This window comes from Orycteropus afer, unplaced genomic scaffold (genome assembly GCF_000298275.1).
Source record: "Orycteropus afer afer isolate SDZICR_OR568_19922 unplaced genomic scaffold, OryAfe1.0 scaffold00031, whole genome shotgun sequence".
Lineage (NCBI taxonomy): Eukaryota > Metazoa > Chordata > Mammalia > Tubulidentata > Orycteropodidae > Orycteropus > Orycteropus afer.
Window position 1 is genome coordinate 469,367 of NW_006921618.1, and position 18,526 is coordinate 487,892.

The window sequence follows — 18,526 nt, forward strand, 5'->3', positions numbered from 1 at the left end:
ATTGCCCAACCTTCCTTCCGAGGAGTGGCTGGTGAGTTTAAACCTCCAGCCTTCTGGTTAGCAGTCAAGTGCCTTAGGCACTATGCTACCAGAGCTCCCAGACTACTGTGGTAGGTAGATTTTAAGATCCAGGAGTGTGAGACCTCCTACTTTGTTCTTCTTCAGTAATGCTTTGCTTATCCAAGGTCTCTTTCCTTTCCATATAAAGTTACTGATTGGCTTTTCCATATCCTTAAAGAATGTTGATGGGATCTGGATTGTGATTGCATTGAATGTATAGATTGCTTTGGGTAGAACTGACATTTTCACAATGTTCAATCTTCCTATCCATGAACATGGTATGTTTTTCCATTTGTATAGAACTCATGGTTTCTTGACATAGTCTTTTATAGTTTTCTTTGTAGAGGTCTTTTGTGTCCCTGGTAAGATTTGTTCCCAAGTATTTTATTCTTTTGGTAGCTAATGTAAATGGGGGAGATCTGGTGGCATAGTGCCTAAGGCACTTGACTGCTAACCAGAAGGCTGGCAGTTCAAACCCACCAACCACTCCTTGGAAGGAAGGCTGAGCAATCTAGTTCTGTCATGATACTGCCACAGCCATGACCTCTCATTGGAGGCTTGTGTGTTGCTGTGATGCTGAACAGGTTCCAATGGAGCTTCCAGACTAGGCTCACGCCTGGTGATCTACTTCCAAAATTCGGCCAACAAAAACCATTTGATCATAACAGTCTGATCCTATGCACAATGGGATCAGGATCACCATGAGTTGAGGGCCAACTCAATAGCAGTTAACATCAACAACCCCTATGGATAGTGAGGGGTTGAGGCAAAAGTAGGCTTCACCTGAATGTGCCAGTTTGCTGAGAGACTATGCCACCCAGCATCATGTAATACATGCCTGTTAAGTGTGCAGAGAGATTCTGAACCTTTGAGATACACTTTGCTGACAGCCGTGATCCTGAGCCCAGAACAGCAGGGGCTGCAGGACCAAAAGAAGGCCCGTGCATGGTCCACATCACCCCAGCTCACATCTGTGAAGCAGCAAAGAACATCACACCAACAGCCATTTGCTTCCCTTTGACTGTTTATTTTATTGCTGTTTAGTCAGAGGCTCTTCCCCAAGCATCTTTCAACCTCCATCATGGCTCTTTCCAGAAAGCTGAAACTGTACCCTGCTTCTTGCCATCTTCACAATACCTCCTGCCCTCTTACATGAAATTTCTCAAAATACAGACTGAAACAGGAACTTGGCTGAGTTTCACAACACGGAAGTGTATTCTAGATCTACGTTTACAGTAAGTGGGGGTGGAGAAGAGCGAAGAGCCCACAGGGGTATGTTCACACACAGGGTAGTCACACTGGGTGGGCAAGCAAGCTGGGAAGGTGTCTGAGTCCCAGGGGTTTTGAAACACTAGAAATTACTAACTTATCAATAAAGTCAGAAGAGCTTTATATAGAAAAAAATATAGAAAAACACATTTTTTCCACATGAGGCGCTCACTTCCCTTTAAGATAGACTAAGAACAACCTACATTAGCCAAACTCACACACATGACAAACTCTAAATCTCCAGATCCCTGTTACCGACCCATTACTGTTGCGTCTATTCTGACTCCTAGTGACCCTATAGGACAGAGTAGAACTGCACCATAGGGTTTCCAAGGCTGTAGTCTTTATGGAAGCAGACTGCCACATCTTTCTTCCACAGAGTGGTTGGGTTTGAACCACTGACCTTTCAGTTAGCAGCCAACCGCTTAACCACTGTACCACCAGGGCTCCTGAAATCTCCAGATAGACACCCTCAAGTAGGCACTTGGTGTCTCCAGCTCTGGGGCTGGAGAGAGCTGGGGCTTTGGCCCAAAGGGAAGGGACACTGACCCCACTGGGAGGACAACAGTTTTTGAGGGCTTTTGGGGCCTGACCTGTCAGGTGGTGCTGACCCAGCTAGATGGGAAGGGGGCCAGTTTAAAGACAACTCCCCTCCCATTTCACTGAGACGTGACTTGGGCACTGTGCATTCCTGACTAGAGCGGCTGGCATTTCTAAAGAGCTCACCAGTGACAGGGGCAAATGCTGGCCATTTCAGTGTGGGCATCGCACATTAGGAACTGACCAGCTCAAGGAGGGCAGGGGCCAGCTCTGATTTGCTAACACAGCATATCCTCAGAGCCCAGCGCTGTGCCTGGCACTTAGTAGGCATAGAACAAATATTTGTTGAATGATGGAATGAAAGAATCCAAAATGAAAATCTTGTTCTTCCAAAATTACAAATGGATACCCTTTGCACTCATTATAAATTGATTCTTTTTCAACCTGCAAAGTGGAATTATGACTCACTCATTTTCTTAACTTCAACTGGTGCTATAGGAACTTTTTAAAAGTCAAAACTGAGTCTTTTCATTTTGTGCCGGGGAATTGATTTGGTTATGTCCCAAAGAGAAGGTCTTCAACAAATGGGTTGGTGAATTTTAGTGGGATAATCCATCTCTAAGGTCAGCAGTTGGCCCAGAACTGACTGTTCAGGCTGGAGGCCTAAGCCAGAGTCCTTGTGTGTTGGGTCTGTTGTCTGGGGAAGATGGGCAGGTCATCATTTATATCCTGGGGGAAGGTCTGAGCCTGGCAGGTGGTGAAGCTGGATATGGCTGACCCCAGGGCATGTGTATGCACTGAACTCTTGGGCCACAAGGATGCTGGTCTGGGGAGAAGCCCTCATGCATCTGAGAGAGCCTGTGTCCATGAGGAAGATGAGGCATAAGTAGCATCTCTCAAATGGAGAAGCCTGCTCAGATAACATCTGTTTGCAGGGAAGGTTCTAAACTAAGTTATTGGACCCTCAGGGAGTGGAGGGGGCTAGCCAACAGTGTCCACACTGCAGAGAGAAAGCCAGGAGGGTTTGAGAGAGGCTGGTAAGGAATGAATAACTGGGGACAGCCACCTGGAAGCCCCAAGGGAGGTGAATTTGAAATGATGACAATGATGAAATTTTAAACAATGATGATGATGAAATGATGATAGCAGCTCAAGGTATGTCTGGGGTCCCATGTGTTCTACCTTGAACTTCAGGGCAAGGCTACTGGAAGAACTGATGATCCCAGACCTCCTTCCCTTCTCCCCTTATTCAGTTTTGGGCCAGACCCTGAGGATTTTTTTTGGGAATGGATTGGGTACATGGCTTTATGCTTTGTTTTTCATGTCAGGGCTATGCAGACACTGGCCAGATGCCCAACTACTTTTCAGAGTTGAGGTTCACTGTAAGTGGCTTCAGTGGATGCTGAGACCCTTCTCAGGGAGGGCAAGGCACAGATGCTCCAAATCCTACCCCATTTCCTGAAGGTCTCCCCATGGGGCAGTGCAGCCCATGTCAGACAGGTGAAGGTTCTGGGGGAGGGGTGCAAGGGGTCTGGAGAGCGTGGGGAAGAGGAACGCGCCAATGGCTCCTGCAGGTCAGGGCACCATGTGCCACCACTTGAAGGCGAAGGGCTTCCGGTGGACATTGGTACCGCAGTGGACCTCTCCCAGAAACTTGTGGTAGGCGGAAATGTCATCGACGAAGGTGCAGCAGAAGCCCAGGGGTTCCAGCAGGGAGCACACATGCGTCTCCAGGCAGCACACATCTTCGACCTGGGGCCCAAATGGCTTGGGGATGCCCAGGTCCTTGTTGAGCACAATCATGTTCACCTGTGACAGGAGATTGTGACAACAGCTCCTGCTGAGTGAATGCCTACTACATGCCTGAAACTTCTCTAAGGTCATTGAACCCTCACAACAACCCTATGAAGCAGGGACTATTGTTGTCCTCACTTTATAGATGAGAAGACTGAGGCACAGAGGGGCTACGTAACTCATACATGGAGAACTGAAGTGGAAAACCAGGCAACCTGCCTCTGCACAGAAGAGTGTGCATTATACACAGTTATATACATGTGTGCATTATGCTCACGCATATATCTGCACATGGCTATGTGCAGTATGTACATGAGCATGTCTGCATCTATGTGCATTCACATGTGTATATATATGGATCTTATGTATAGAGACATATATATATGTGTGTGCATATATATCTGATTATGTATGTGCACATGTATATATCTGTGTATATACGTATCTGGTTACGTCCATGTTGTAAGTTGCCATTGAATCAGCTCCAACTCATAGAAACCTTATGTATAACAGAATGAATTATGTCACCTGTCTGCCAGGTTGTTGCACTGTGGTGGCTTGCATGCTATTATGATATTGGAGGCTATACCACTAGTATTTCAAACAACAGCAGGGTCACCCATGGTGGACAGGTTTCAGTGGAGCTTCTTGACCAACAAAGACCAAGAAGAAAGGCCAAAAATTAGCCAACAAAAACCTTATGTATGTGATTATGCATATATATGTATAATGTGTACACATATGTATCTGATTATGTCCATGTATACGCACAGGCAGACCTCGGAGATACTGCGGGTTCAGTTCCAGACCTCCTTAATAAAGCGAGTATTGCGATAAAGCAAATCACACGAACGTTTTGGTTTCCCAGTGCAAATAAAAGTTATGTTTATACTATACTGTAGCCTATTAAATGTGCACTAGCATTTTGAAAGAGTTTGAAATATTGTGAAAGTTACCAACATGTGCCACAGAGACCTGGAATGAGCATATGCTGTTGGAAAAAATGGCACCTATACACTTGCTTGACACAAGGTTGCCACAAACCTTCAATTTCTTAAAAAAAAAAAAAAAGCGCTATCTGTGAAGTGCAATAAAACAAAGCACAATAAAATGAGGTGTGCCTGCATATATGTGTGCGAATGTGTGTATATATGTATCTGATTATGTCTCTGTATATGTATGTTGTGTATATTTCTCTAACCTCTTTCTATCTCATGGAGGACTTGCCTCAATGATAAAAAGAATCCCTCCTGTGCAGAAAGGACTTTTAAACTTTTACAAAACCCTTCTCTCTCTGTTAAGGTAAAGGATTCCCTAGTGTCCTAGTGGGGAGCAAGACAAGTCTGTCACCCCCAAGAGGGAATGGAGACCCAGAGAGGGGAAGTACCTGGGGTGAGTGGTATGAGGCCACACCATGGCTCAGCTAGGACTGGACCCCTTTGCTGAGGACTTCTTCTGGATCTGGCTGCCCTCATTTGGCCTGGGGCAAGGGTTGGGGACACTCACCATGTTTGGGAAGTAGGGTTTGGCCTGGCGGCCCTCGTCCATCTTGAACAGAGCAGGCAGGTCAATGATGTCCTCCTCGGTCAGCCCCAGCTCCTTCTTGAGGATGTCGCGGTTCCAGTCCAGGCAGCGCTGAGCAGGGAGAAGGTGGGAGGGCAGGTGGGTGAGAGGACACATCCTTGCCACCCAGGCCTATCCCTGCTACCTTTGTCAACCCCACCCCATCTGCGGCATCAGCCAGGGCCCCTGGTGCTCCAGGGGACTTCCAATGCTCACCTAGCACCTCACTACCTCTTGCAGTGCTCCTCTCCAATGGGGCTCAGTACCCGCAGAAATAATAACCACAAAGAGGAACACCACAGACAGTAAACCAGGATTAAGCCAACCAGCATATGGCATTCCCCTAGCCATAGTGATTGGTTCATGTTGGCCATGAACCATGTTGGCCATGTCAGAGTCGAATGTAAGGCTTATGTTCAATTGTTCTCTAATTGTGGATGGTGTGCTGGGTGAATGTGAGCCCTTGAACTGTTCCAGCCATATGCCTGCCATGAGGGCACTTGTAGAGCCCAAGAAGTGCAGAGAAATGGAGCTGGAACCCTGATCAACCTGTGCCTGAAACCCACACAACTGCTGGGCTTTCCATTTCTATGAGCCAAAAATGCCCTTTTGTTTAAACTTGTTTGAGTTTTCTTTCCTCCCCCTCCAAGTTGTTCTTTTAAAATATGCCAATGCAAATAAAAGGAGATTTAACTCAAAATACATACAACCCTCTTGACTAGCTTCTCCTTCTAGATATAACCTTTAGGACTTTGGGACTCAGAAAGTGGGGTCTATCCATAGATAGAAAACTTTAGGGATCTGTGATCCCCTAAAACTATTCAAAATTTAGGGCATATATTCATTTTTCAGGAGATCAGGCCTGTAGCCTATAGCTAGAGCTTTATGGGCTCTAGCCTTATGAGGACCTTGGCTATTTGTAGCTGCCTGGAGTGCCTCCCTTTCCAGGTTTTCTGCCAGATTCCAGCCTCTGCTGATCTGCACGTTCCACCCTCCATCTCCTCTTTTACTGTCCAGCTTCAGCACAAGAGTAAGTGAGGAGGCTGAACTGAATACTTGTTGAGGGTCTTCCCTATGCTCATGTGTCTGGGTGGGAGCCCCTGAGCTCTTGGCCATTCTCGTAGAGCCCCAAAGATATGAGGGGTGCCACTAGGCACAGCTTCATCCTTCCTGGTGGCCCTCTGTCCCAGCCCCCCAGCACCACTGGACCCCTGCCCTGCCCTTACCTGGAAGTACAGGTTCTCCTGCACAAGGCTCTCATTGGACAGAATCTTGTTGATGGTGATTCTCTTGCTGCTCATCCCACCCAAGCCTGTGGGGGTCAGAGGACAGAGGATGGTCCAGTCTCAGTAACCCAGGCTGGGTAACCCTCTGCCAAACACCTCCAACCCATGGGCTAACTGCTGGGGTAGGAGGATGGGGCTGAGGATAGCCTGAGGCACAGGAGGGTGACTACAGGAGAAATAGGTCCCCTCTGCCTGGGAAGGGCAGCATACACTCCGTTCTCCAGAGTCAGCCACGTTGCCTGGGCCAGGGAGAGGGGAGTAGCTGCCTTCAGTCTCTCTGGCAAGTAGGGTGGGGGTGGGGAGGTGCAGGCAGCCACCTGAGTCTCCTGCCTAGAGCCCAGTCTTTTTATTTTTTTTTTAATTGTGATTTGGGTGAAGATTTACAGAGCAAATTCACTTTCTATACAGCACTTCACATATACTTTGTCTCATGTCATTGACCAGTTTACCACAATGCAACAGCTCCCCTCCCATTTCCTCCCCATAGTTACTGCTTTCTAGTGTCCATCCCTCCATGCACTTCTGCCCCCTGAGCTCTCTCCCTGTGCATAAGCAGCCCTTCTTTCTCCCATGATTGTTCTCTCCAAGGAGTGTATCTACTTGAGGTAAACTCATATGCCTGTATTTTGTTTGGCTGAAACTAGAGCTCAGTCTTAAGGGTGAGCAGCTGACCAGCGTGAGTGTGCTAGGAGCAGAAGCCCAGAGCCATCACTTTCCCATTTTCTAGCCCTGCCTCATGCTCGGCCTCTGCCCTGCGCTGTGCCTGCCCCTGCCTCCTGTTCCACTGTAACAGCCATGTAGCTTCTGGCCTGATGAGTGATACCTAATACTCACTGAGCACATATTATGTGACAGGCATGCTTCTAAATGCTCAACATGGATTAACTCATTAATCTTCTCCACAGTGCTATGAGGTAGCCACTATCATGAAAGAAGAGGTGAAGTGACTTGTCCAAGATCCCATAGCCAGCAAGTGGCAGAGACTTTATATAGACCCAGGTAGTGTGGCTCAGAGCCTACGTTCAGGACAATTTTTGTTTGTTGGTTTGCCCGATCTGGGAATCACCTGCTGGTGATTTTGGCTTGTTACTTGTCAGGGCCGAAGAGATTGGGCTGTCAGACCCTGCACCCAAGCTGCTTCCATACCACCACTCAGTTCCATCTGTACAGAGATAACATCCCCTACATCCTATGGGTAGCTTTTTGGAGTCCTTGGGTGGTGCCAATGGTTAATGCACTGGGCTGCAGACCGAAAGGCTGGAGGTTCTAGTCTGCCCAGAGGTGCCTTGGAAGAAAGGCCTGGCATTCTATTTCCAAAATGCCAACAATTGAAAATCCTATGGAGCACAGTTCCACTCTGACACACAAGGGATCCCCAGGAGTTGAAGTCACTTCAACAGCACTGGTTCATGGGTAGTTCTTGGGGTGTATTTACAGAAAAGAAGCCTCCAGAAAGCCAGGACATGTGCCTGCCATGCCAAGAAAAAAATTTCCATCAGTAGAGAATTTCAAAAGGATGATGGTCTTAAATTGGTCTTGTCTGTCTAGATTGCAGTTACTGTCAGAAACACTGGGTAGAGAGGGCTGGGGAAAGGAATGAGGTATATTGGAGATACCAACCTGAAAAGTGACAAAAATAAGAAAAACACATAAGGGCTTGTCATGGCTTCTTGAGCCTGGCTCACTGCTCTCACCTGATCAGCTTTCCCTCTTTCCATGACTAAGTCAAGTACAAACCTCTTCCCAGTCTATCTCCGTCCCAGTTATGCAAGTGTCTAAATTAAGCAGATAGTTCCTCCCTCTGGGGCCAACAGTGATGATGTCTCACTGTCTATCAGTGTCTGTCGCAGTTCACTACTTCCTGCCTCTGAGGCACATTCTCTATGCTTCTCTCTCATCTCCCTCTCTGTAAGTTCCCTGCATCTGGATCACCTTTTGATTTTGAACCATTTAACTCTCCTATGTCTGGTGAGATTTAAAGCATATGCTGTTGTTTGGTACTGCTGAGTTGATTCAACTTATAGTGGCTGCAGGGGACAGAGCAGAACTGCCCCATAGGGTTTTTTGGGCTGTAATCTTTACAGAAGCAGATCACCTGGTCTTTTTCCCACATTCAAAGCATATACAAGGTTCTTAAGAAGCACTTGGTGCTATTGACGATAATAAGGAAAAGTGAGCATGGGTCATCTGACAAGGGTCCCAAGAGGGCAGGGCTGCTTCCCACTGTGGTGACCTTACAAACCATGGAGTGGGACAGATGCCTCAGGGAAGTGGAGCTGGTACTCAGGGACAAAGTGCTCACCCCCCGCCCCCAATCCTCCTGAGGGTCTTGCTAGGAGCTTGAGCTCCTCTGTCTCTGCCACAGTCCTGTGGCCACTCACCTTTGAACATGATGGCCTCCCCATAGCCCTCCTTCTGCTTCTCCCGGAAGAGCTTGTAGCAGGCCGCAGTGCTGGCCATGAGCATCCGGAATTGCTGCGAGGGAGTCCAGGGGGACAGTGTCAGCAGAGGGAGCCCCTGTCCTGGGGATCCCAGCCCTGTCTGCACATGGCCTCCAGCCTCCAATACTAAGCACAAAGGCTGCCTGGGAGGGCGTTCTCTGTTTCAGAGGAGCAGTTCTCAACCTCGTTGCTACAGAAATCCCTCCACCGCAGTAGAACGTCATCAAGTCAAGCTCAGAGTAGAAGAACTTCTCCAAGTGGCCAAGAGGCCAGGCCAGAGTATAAAGTCACAGCCATTCCTCCCACTTGAGGAAATACAAGAATCTCCTTCTAGAACGTCAGGTCTGTACCTCATTGCTCTCTAGAGGTACTGACCAGTATGGTAGCCACTGGCCCCATGTGGCTATCAAGCACTTGAATTGTGGTTTGTCTGAGTTGAGATGTGCTGTGTGAAAAACCCATGGAGGGCAGTTCTACTCTGAAACACATGGGGTCACCATGAGTTGATGTCACCATGAGCTGGGGTCACCATGAGCTGGAACTGATTCGACACCATCTGGTTTTTGGTTCATGAGAGTAAAACATACATTGGATTTTCAAGACTTAGTAGAAAAAAGAACATAAAATATCTCATCGTAATTTTATGTTGATTACATGTTAAAATGCTATTTTTTGATTTATCAGGTTAAATAGAACGTATTATTAAGATTAACTTCATCTGTTTCTTATTATTGTTTAAAATGTGGCTTCTAGAAAATGTAAAATTACATATATGGCTTGCATTGTGGATCACATTCTATTACTGTCGGACTGCACTATTCCAAACTTCTCAGAGAGTGCTACGTGGCATCCACTTCCATGACTATATCACAGTGACAACACACAAACCAACTTCAGCCTACTTCCTTCTTCTTCTATGCAGGTTACCTCCTCTAGACCCTGCCCTCTGCTGGTCAGGGCTGGGAGGACATGGGTTGTCCTCCACCCTGTTGACCCCAGGTTTGGGGGCTAGCTCACCTTTGTGTCTGGGATGGGGACAAAGGTCATGAACTCATCCACATGGCCCACAGTCAGCCAGTCTGAGTAGAGTTCCACGGGTGCCTGCACCTGCTGGGCCTGCAGGAAGTCACGCACCACCTTGGTCATCCTCCGACCACCGGACCTGATCAAAGAAGAATCTGCCTTATCGTTGGCTGGTGGGTCACCTGGGCAGGGAGTGTGGGTGTCACAGACACCCACAGGGACTCATGTTTCTGGGGCAGGGCCATGTCCGCTCTTGCCTTGTCTGTTGACGGACAGCCCAGAGGGTTCACCGGAATGCTCCCACTCATCCCGTTGCAGTATTCCTTCCCTGGACTTCTCCATCCCTTCCCTATCTGGTTTATAATGTCATTATAAACTCATTGCCATCGAGTTGATTCTGACTCATAGCAACCCTATAGAACAGAGTAGGATTGCCCCATAGTATTTCCAAAGCTGTAATGTGTGGAAGCAGACTGCCTCACTTTTCTTCTGTGGAGCGGCTTGGTTAGCAGCCAAGGCCTTAACCACTGCATCACCAGTGCTCCTTAATCTCTATTTTGGGAAGAGAGTTATTTCCTTAGTTTTATGTTGGATCCCAATTCATATTAAGATGTAAATCAAAATAAAAAGTTTTTTTTTTTTTTTAAAAAGGGATAAAAAATTTTCAGGCAGACAGACAAATTTCATTTCCACAGGACTTCAGTGAAAATACTGGGGGGGAAAAAAGATGTAAAGGCTAACTTGGTTTTCTTTCCAAGAGCGTCTGTATCTTATGAGAGAGTCATGGGAGGGGGTCATTTTTCCCAGCCAATCACTCCATGTTTAAGCACCCCAGGCCACCCCTAATGAAAAACAGTGACTCCCCACCCCACGGCCCCCGCCCTTCCAGCTTCTCTTACAGAGGAAAGCTGCTCCCGACGAGGATCCGGCCCAAGGGGTACGCCTTGCCATTCACGGTTACTGGGGGACTGACTTCCAGGTTCCCAAATGAATCCAGGCTGGTGACGGGCTCATAGAGGGGCTCCCGGGTCACATAGCCAAAGTCCGGGCCCTAGGCAGAGGGCACACATCTGTCATTAATCTCCAGCAGTCCTCAGCCACCCTCTGATGGACATTCTATCACCACCTTCAGTCTGGCATTGTGGGCCTTGACTTCTAGGGGGGTGCTCATGGTCTGCTTATTTCCACCACAGGACAGGCCCTGGGCATGGGGAGGCTAAGCATGTGCACATCTCGGTGTGAGTGTAAGTGTGAGTAGATGAGTGTGTGTATGCCTCTAACTCTATTCCAAGTATCACACACACATAATGTGACTTCATTTGTGCTACTGATGTCCCTCCTCATCTCTTAATTTCTCTGGCCCTCAATTTCCCTATCTCAACAACAAATGTTGGAGCAGGGGACCTGAGGCAGGGTAGGAGATTATATTATTGTCCCCAGAGATCTGCTACCCACTTCCCAGTGAGGATTTTGCATCCTGACTCATTGCCTTGTGAGAAGGAATACGTTTCCCCATCTGAGGGCAGACTTGGTCATGTGACTTGCTTTGGCCAATGAAATGTGAGCAGAAGTGATACATGCCAATTAAAAGCAGAAGTTGTAAGGAGCACTGCATGAGCCCACTACCTCCCTTTCTCCTCTCCTGGTGTCAGAGAGTGGCATTTCCCTCCCTTTCTCCTCTCCCGGTGTCAGAGAGTGGCATTTCCCTGGACTCTAGGATGAGGAAGACACAAGGAAGCAGAGCCACAGTCAATATGGAATGTGAGCAAGAGATAATAAGCCTTCGTTGTTAGCCCCTGAGATTTGGGGACTGTTTGTGAAGGCACCCTTGGCTAGTGAAAGCTAATCACTCCACGTGGCAATGGTAGATGAGTACAGATACTTACCATGGGAATGTGAACCATTCCCAATTCAACATACTTTTCCACCAAACCCAGATGCAGCCTCAGAATCCTTCTTAACACAGAGCTCCACCAGAATGGAGTTGGCACATGAGATGTAGCTCCATCGACTCCTTGAACATGAAGGGTCTTTTCATGATTTTTTGATAAAAAAGTAGGGACCTTGTTTGGGAACTTGTATAATTTGCTGGGTCTAAAGCTTGCCTGGGGAGCTCTGGTAGCATAGTGGATAAGACACTTGCCTGCTAACCAGAGGGCTGACGGTTCAAACTCACGAGCCACTCCTCGGAAGGAAGGTTGGGCAATCCTACTTCCATAGTGATACTGCCTCGGAAACCCAAGGAGGGGTCGCTATGAGTCAGGTTTGACTCGACGGCACATAACAACAACAACAACAACAAAGCTTGCCTGACGAAATCCCTACTGACCAAAACCAGTGGAGTAGGAGGATTTGGCTTCTGCTGACCCAGCTGAGAGGCTCAAGGGACAGCTGAGCCTGGTGGGGTGGGTCACTGCTGCTTAGTGCTTTCTCACCTGGGAGCCCCAACTGGCCAGGTGGGAGCTCCCAGGAGCGTAGACAGCTGGGGCTTTACAGCATTACGTTGGCAGACAGGAATGCAGTCAGGAACAATGCCATCTGGGATCCTGAAACTATGCCAGCTGGAACACTGAAGACAGGTGGCAGCCCAGGGAAAAGGGAGTGGGCAGGTTCTGGGAGGTCTCTAGTCTCATGCCTGCGGTAACAACTGCTGGTGGCCAATTTGACTTGGCTTCTCCAGATGTGCAAGAGACGGGCATGGGGACAGTAATCTTACCAACGATTGTGCCCAGGGTTGTGAAATGATGATCATAACAACTGCTAACAATGGTCATTCCATCAGGTGCAGCACTGATGCCTTAGCACCTTCAGTCTTCACTGCAATCCTATGAGACCTGTACTGTTTTCATCCTCATTTTACAGATGAGCAAACTGAGGTTCATGGAGCTTCAGTTACTTGTTCAAGGCCACACTGTTGCTAAGGGGTGGAGCCAGGACTGAAGGTCAGGTCCAGATGACACTCCAGAGCTTTGTGCTCACACTATGGGCTCCACCTTCTCCCCAGGGTAGGAGATGAGGTTAGTGAATTCTCTCAAGAAGAATGTGTGGTCCTGTGGTGACCCATGACCATTGTCCTCACACAGCAGGTCGTGGAGGGCATAAAGGGAGGGAAAAACTGGGGGAGTCAGATTGCTTAAAAAAAAAAAAGAGCTGAAGACCAGGGCCTCAAGGTTCTCACAAGCTCTGAAGTTGGAACCATGATTTTCAACAATTGGTAATTATCCTTTTCCACTCCTAAAACTTACTTTGCTTCATGTTGGAGGTGGCGCAGCAGCATGGGACAGAGCCCTGGAGCTGGGGCTCGCCCTGCCTCCATCTCCTGCAGTTCCCATGTCTTGGCATTCTACACATCTTGCAACAGCATCAGTTATTAGAGCAGGAAATGACCTGAGCAGGCACTACCCCAACTGACCCACTATGCAGATGAGACAATGAAGGCTCTAGGCAGCAGAATAAGGAGTCCATGGGATGGCCCTCTTAGCTAGGCGGCCCTTGGCTTCTCACCAGGAGCTGCTTCATTGGGTAGTCCTTCAGGTATCCATCTCGGGGGGAGTCCAACACCACAGGGAAACCTTTGTGGGGGGCCTCAATGTAGCCAAACTCAACTTCATCCTGTGGAGACAGCAAGGAGAGCTCTCAGATGAGTCTGGAGGGCTGGACAGCTCCCATGTGGAGGCCCCTCCTAGGGGCTCCGGGGAATACCCTCCGGCCTGAGTGGGACTGGGAGGGGCTTTTGAAAATGTAAGTAATTTGTGCCATGGGCATAAAACTCAAAAGGCACAAGAGCATAGAGTGAAAAGTTAGTCCCTTGCACTCTATCTGCTGGTCCCCCATTCTCCTTCTTGCAGGCAAATGCCAGCAGCAGCTTCTTACAGATCCTCCTAGAAACATTCTCAGCATATCACAAGCATGTTTGTACGTCTCACAATTGTAATTTTTTTTATTGTGGTGAAAATATACACACTAAAACATGTGCCAATACAACAACTTTCACATTTACAATTCAATTACCAAAAAACTCAAAGTAAATTCACTGCCATTGAGTCAATGACCCCTGTTGGGTTTCTGAGGCAGTAAATCTTTATGGAAGTAGAGTGCCCCGTTTTCCTTCTACGGAGTGGCTGGTGGGTTTGAACCACCAATCTTCTTTCTGGGTAGCAGTCAAATGCCTTAGGCACTGTGCCACCAGAGCTTCAATTGCATTGGTGACATATTTCACGTTGTGCCACCAGCCACCATTATCACTATTCTTTTCCAAAATATTCCACCGCCATTAACATAAACTCAATGCCTCCAAACAAAACCTCCATCTTTTCTCCTCCCTCCGACCCCTAACCCGAAAACTCAAACTCACTGCCATCGAATCGATTAGACTCACAGAGACCCCTCCTTGGGTTTCCAAGGTGGTATCTCTACAGAAGTTGCCCAACCTTCCTTCCCAGGAGTGGTTGGTGGGTTTGAACCGCCAGCCTTCTGGTTAGCAATCAAATACCTTAGGTGTTATGCCACCAGAGCTCCCTCCTAGTAACCAGGAATAATCTTTGGTTTCCACACATTTATTTCATATAAGTGAGATCATACAGTATTGGCCTTCTGTCCTATTTCACCTAGCTTACTGTTTTCAAAGGTCGTTTTAAGACTTCCTTTCAATCTCACATAAATGGTGGCATTTTGTACTGTATACATCTCGGTACAAGTAACAATGTAATGTGGGGCTTGTTCCGTCTCTGTACTTACAGACTGGTCCCCTTCTCTTCAGCTATTGCATAGCACTATGGTAAGGTTTGACCAGACATATCTGACTGGTACCCTACAGATGGATACTTAATGTTGTTTTTCAGCCTTTTGCTTTAAGAAACAACACAGTCAGGAACTGCCTCTTCCATTCCTTCTTTGTGTGCATATTATTTGATGGAAGATTCCTATATGCAGAGTGGCTGGAGGCTGGGGAGTTACGTTAAGCCAACTCTTCTGGTCTGGCCCCTGGGCCCCACCCTTCTGAGCCTGGCCTCTCACCTGGATCCAGCGGTCACCCCGGTTTATGTACTGGAAGCAGACTTTCAGTTCACAGTTGGTTTTCTCGACCAGGCTCTTCACCTCTTTCAGGAACAGGTAATTGTCCTTCATGCTGAGAAGTTTAGGGGCAGAAGGGTAAGGAGAGACAAAGGCCCGCCCTACAGAGGTAGGGGTAGGTGCAAGGTAGATGAGACACCATCTGTGTTCTCTGTGCCTTTGAGAAAGGCTGACGGAATCCAAGGCCAAGTTTCCCATAAACCTACCCTCCCATGTGATGTTTTGTCAAAGTCATGAGCAAACAGAATGAGGAGGGGACTCTTACTTCCACCTGCCACAAAGCCTTACATCTCTAGGTCCCCCTGGATTTTCAAAAAAGAGCAATGCCCAGGAGAAGTGGCCATGTGCTGCCCATCACAGGGTTGGGGATGGGCTCAGGACCTTGGAGTCCCCTTCAGTGCTGCAAGCCATCCGCCTGTAGGCACTTCCTCCCCCTGCTTCTCATCTTGCTGAATCTGCCCAGCACATAATAACCATTGCCTTCAAGTCCATTATGACTCATAGCCATCCTACTGAACAGAGCAGAACTACCCCATAGGGTTTCCAAGGTTGTAAATCTTTACGGAAGTAGACAGCCTCATCTTTCACCCATGGGTGACTAGGTTTGAAATGCCAATCTTTTGTTTAGCAGCTGAGTACTTAACTACCTACACTACTAAGTCTCTTTAAACACATAATAACCAAACCAAAACAAACCCAACACTGCCAGCGAGTCGGATCTGACTCACAGCAACCCCTCCTTGGGTTTCCAAGGCAGTATCACTACAGAAGTAGATTGCCCAACCTTCCTTCTGAGGAGTGGCTGGTGGGTTTGAACTGCTAGCCTTCTGGTTAGCAGTCAAATGCCTTAAGCACTATGCCACCAGGGTTCCCTAAGCACATAATAGGTGCTCAGTAAAATTCGGCTTAATGAATGAGTAAAATGAGGTGAGCCTATCGCACAGGTGGCTCCCAACTGCATGGTATGGGCCTAGACTGAGAAAGAAGAGGGTAGCTATTATTCTTAGTGTACACATTTGTGCCAGGATGCATGCATAAATGCATCAATGCTTTGCTTGGTTCATCTCATTTAACCCTCACAGTGACTGTGTGATGTGGGCATTTCAGAGAAACTGAGGCACAGAGAGGTTCAAGGTCACACAGCTGGTGACAAAGCCAGAATTCTAACTCAGGTCCGTCTGGCCCTGAAGCCTCAGCTCTTGGCCATCCCTTACCAGCATACAAACACCGACACTGGAGGTAGGATGTTGGGCGTCATGATCCACGGAGCAATCCGGAATAGCACGGTGTCTGTGAAGATGGGTGTCAGGGGAATCTCCTGGGTATGAGAGAAAGGGGAGAGATCAACGTCTCCTCACGGTGCTTTACGCTCCTGCCTTTCAAAGAGGGTGACACTGGTGACAACAGTGCATCTATTTAGGCCCCGTGCAAAGTACCTGCACATGCACCAATTCATTTCTGCCTTACAACCACCCCAGGGGTAGATACTACTGTAATCTCCATTGGATAGATTGGGAAACTGAGTCTCAGAGATGTTAACCAGGACTTAAACCCAGGATGGATGGTCTGGCTGCTGCATTCTTAGCTACTGCCCTGATCAAAGTTCTCCTCCTGAAACTGGCCACATGATGGCTGAGCCAGTCCTGGGCCTGCTTCTGTTTTTGCTCTGGGCACCCCACCCTTTTCTAAGTAGGAGCATTTCAAAGCTGTCTGGTAGAATGCTATATGCAGACTATACTGTGTTTTAAGGAACCGTTCAGGCAGTTTGCAATAGGATTCCAGGGATCCTTTGAGTGGCAGCTTTGAAAAGTTACATGAAACCAACCCCTGCTCTTGGCAGGAAGGATGGTGACGGGGGTGGGGCTGAGGAGGGAGGGATGGGGGGATGGGACCATGGGTGTGGCTTGCCACATGCACCAGACTGCTTGCCTCTCCAGCCCTAATGAAAAAAACAAACTCACTGCCACTGACTCATAGCGACCCCTCCTTGGGTTTCCGAAGCAGTAACTCTACAGAAGTAGATTGCCCAGTCTTCCTTTCTAGGAGTGGCTGGTGAGTTTGAACCGCCAGCTTTCTGGTTAGCAGTCAGACGCCTTAGGCACTATGCCACCAGAGCACCCCAGGTCTGCCTTTTGAGTCTCTGTTGGTGCTCCCAGTGGGGCCAGTCTGAGAGACTCTAGGGGCTAGGCTGCTCTGGGCCTGAGTGGGAGCTGGAGAAGCCCCTTCTTTGTGTCCAGTCCTGCTGGCTTTGCCTTTTCGGATTTCACCTCTTCCCTGGAGCATGAGGGTGCCTTTTTATTTCATGTGTTTTTAGTGAAAGTTTACATAGCAAGTTAGGTTCCCCTTTGACAATTCCCACACAAATTGATCAATGGTATCATACATTTTTCACATTGTGTCAACATTCTCATTAATAGTGTTCTGATTGTTCCATTTCCAGCATTCCAGATTCTCTGCCCCCTTATTTTCTCATCTTTGCTTTGGAATAAATACTGACCTTTTAGACCCATACATATATATATTTTTAATAGATCACTGATCTAGTGAGTAATATCCTTTATTTTATGAGCCACTCTGCTTTTCTATTAAAAGGTGATCTCAGGGGAAAGTTTTGGTTCAAGGTTTGAAGAGTGCCTCAGAGCAATAGTCTCAGGGGGACAGACCTCTGGTCTCTGGTCTCAGTTAATCTGGTCATTTTTAGGAAATCTGAGTTTTGTTCTGCATTCTAACCAGCATCACTTGTTGGAGCCCTAGTCAGATTGGTCAGTGGTGGTGGCCAGGCACCATCTAGTTCTTCTGGTCTCAGGGCAGTAGGGGTTATAGCTCATGTAGGCTATTAGCCTTGTAGACTTGTTTCTTCTGTGATTTTGGTTACCTTCTTGCCCTTTTGCTCCCGACAAGTAGAGACCAATAGTGTAGTTTAGGTGGCTGCTTGCAAGCTTTTAAGACCCCAGATGCTACTCACTTCACTAGGATGTAGAACATGGACTTCGTGAACTTTCATAGGCCAATTGACTGAGTTGTCCCATGAAACTAAGCTCCTAAGTCTTCAAATCTAGAAAACCAATCTCTCAAGGTATTTGGTTATATCTGTAATTGTGTCTTCTATAAATATATGACACATTGATAATTATTGGTGATTGGAATACAAAAGTTAGAAACAAAGAAGGACCCATAGTTGGAAAATATGGCTTGGAGATAGAAAGGACCTGATGATTGCATAATAGAATTTTGCAAGACCAATGACTTATTCATTGAAAATACCCCTTTAAACAACATAAACAGTGACTCTACATGTATATTTGCCAAATAGAAAACACAGGAATCAAACTGACTACATTTGTGGAAAGAGATGTAGGAGAAGCCTAATATCATCTATCAGAATAAGGCCAGGGGCCAACTGTGGAATCAATTGCTCATATGCAAATTCAAGCTGAAGCTGAAGCAAATTAAAACAAATCCACAAGAGCCAAAATA

The 18,526-nt window shown here is 47.5% G+C and overlaps 1 protein-coding gene across 1 annotated transcript in view; it reads right to left on the reverse strand.

The window, feature by feature from the left end:
* Nucleotides 1-3,444: 3,444 nt before the first annotated feature.
* LOC103192625 (protein-arginine deiminase type-2) overlaps nucleotides 3,445-18,526 on the reverse strand; it is a 53,870-nt gene continuing 38,788 nt past the window's right edge. Inside the window, exons 8-16 of the mRNA XM_007935626.2 lie at nucleotides 16,264-16,367; nucleotides 14,993-15,104; nucleotides 13,481-13,588; nucleotides 10,876-11,027; nucleotides 9,971-10,115; nucleotides 8,894-8,987; nucleotides 6,453-6,538; nucleotides 5,170-5,298; nucleotides 3,445-3,678 (exon numbers count right to left, since the gene is read on the reverse strand). Of these exons, the coding sequence (XP_007933817.1) occupies nucleotides 3,445-3,678; nucleotides 5,170-5,298; nucleotides 6,453-6,538; nucleotides 8,894-8,987; nucleotides 9,971-10,115; nucleotides 10,876-11,027; nucleotides 13,481-13,588; nucleotides 14,993-15,104; nucleotides 16,264-16,367 (1,164 nt within the window). The remainder of the gene's footprint in view (nucleotides 3,679-5,169; nucleotides 5,299-6,452; nucleotides 6,539-8,893; nucleotides 8,988-9,970; nucleotides 10,116-10,875; nucleotides 11,028-13,480; nucleotides 13,589-14,992; nucleotides 15,105-16,263; nucleotides 16,368-18,526) is intronic.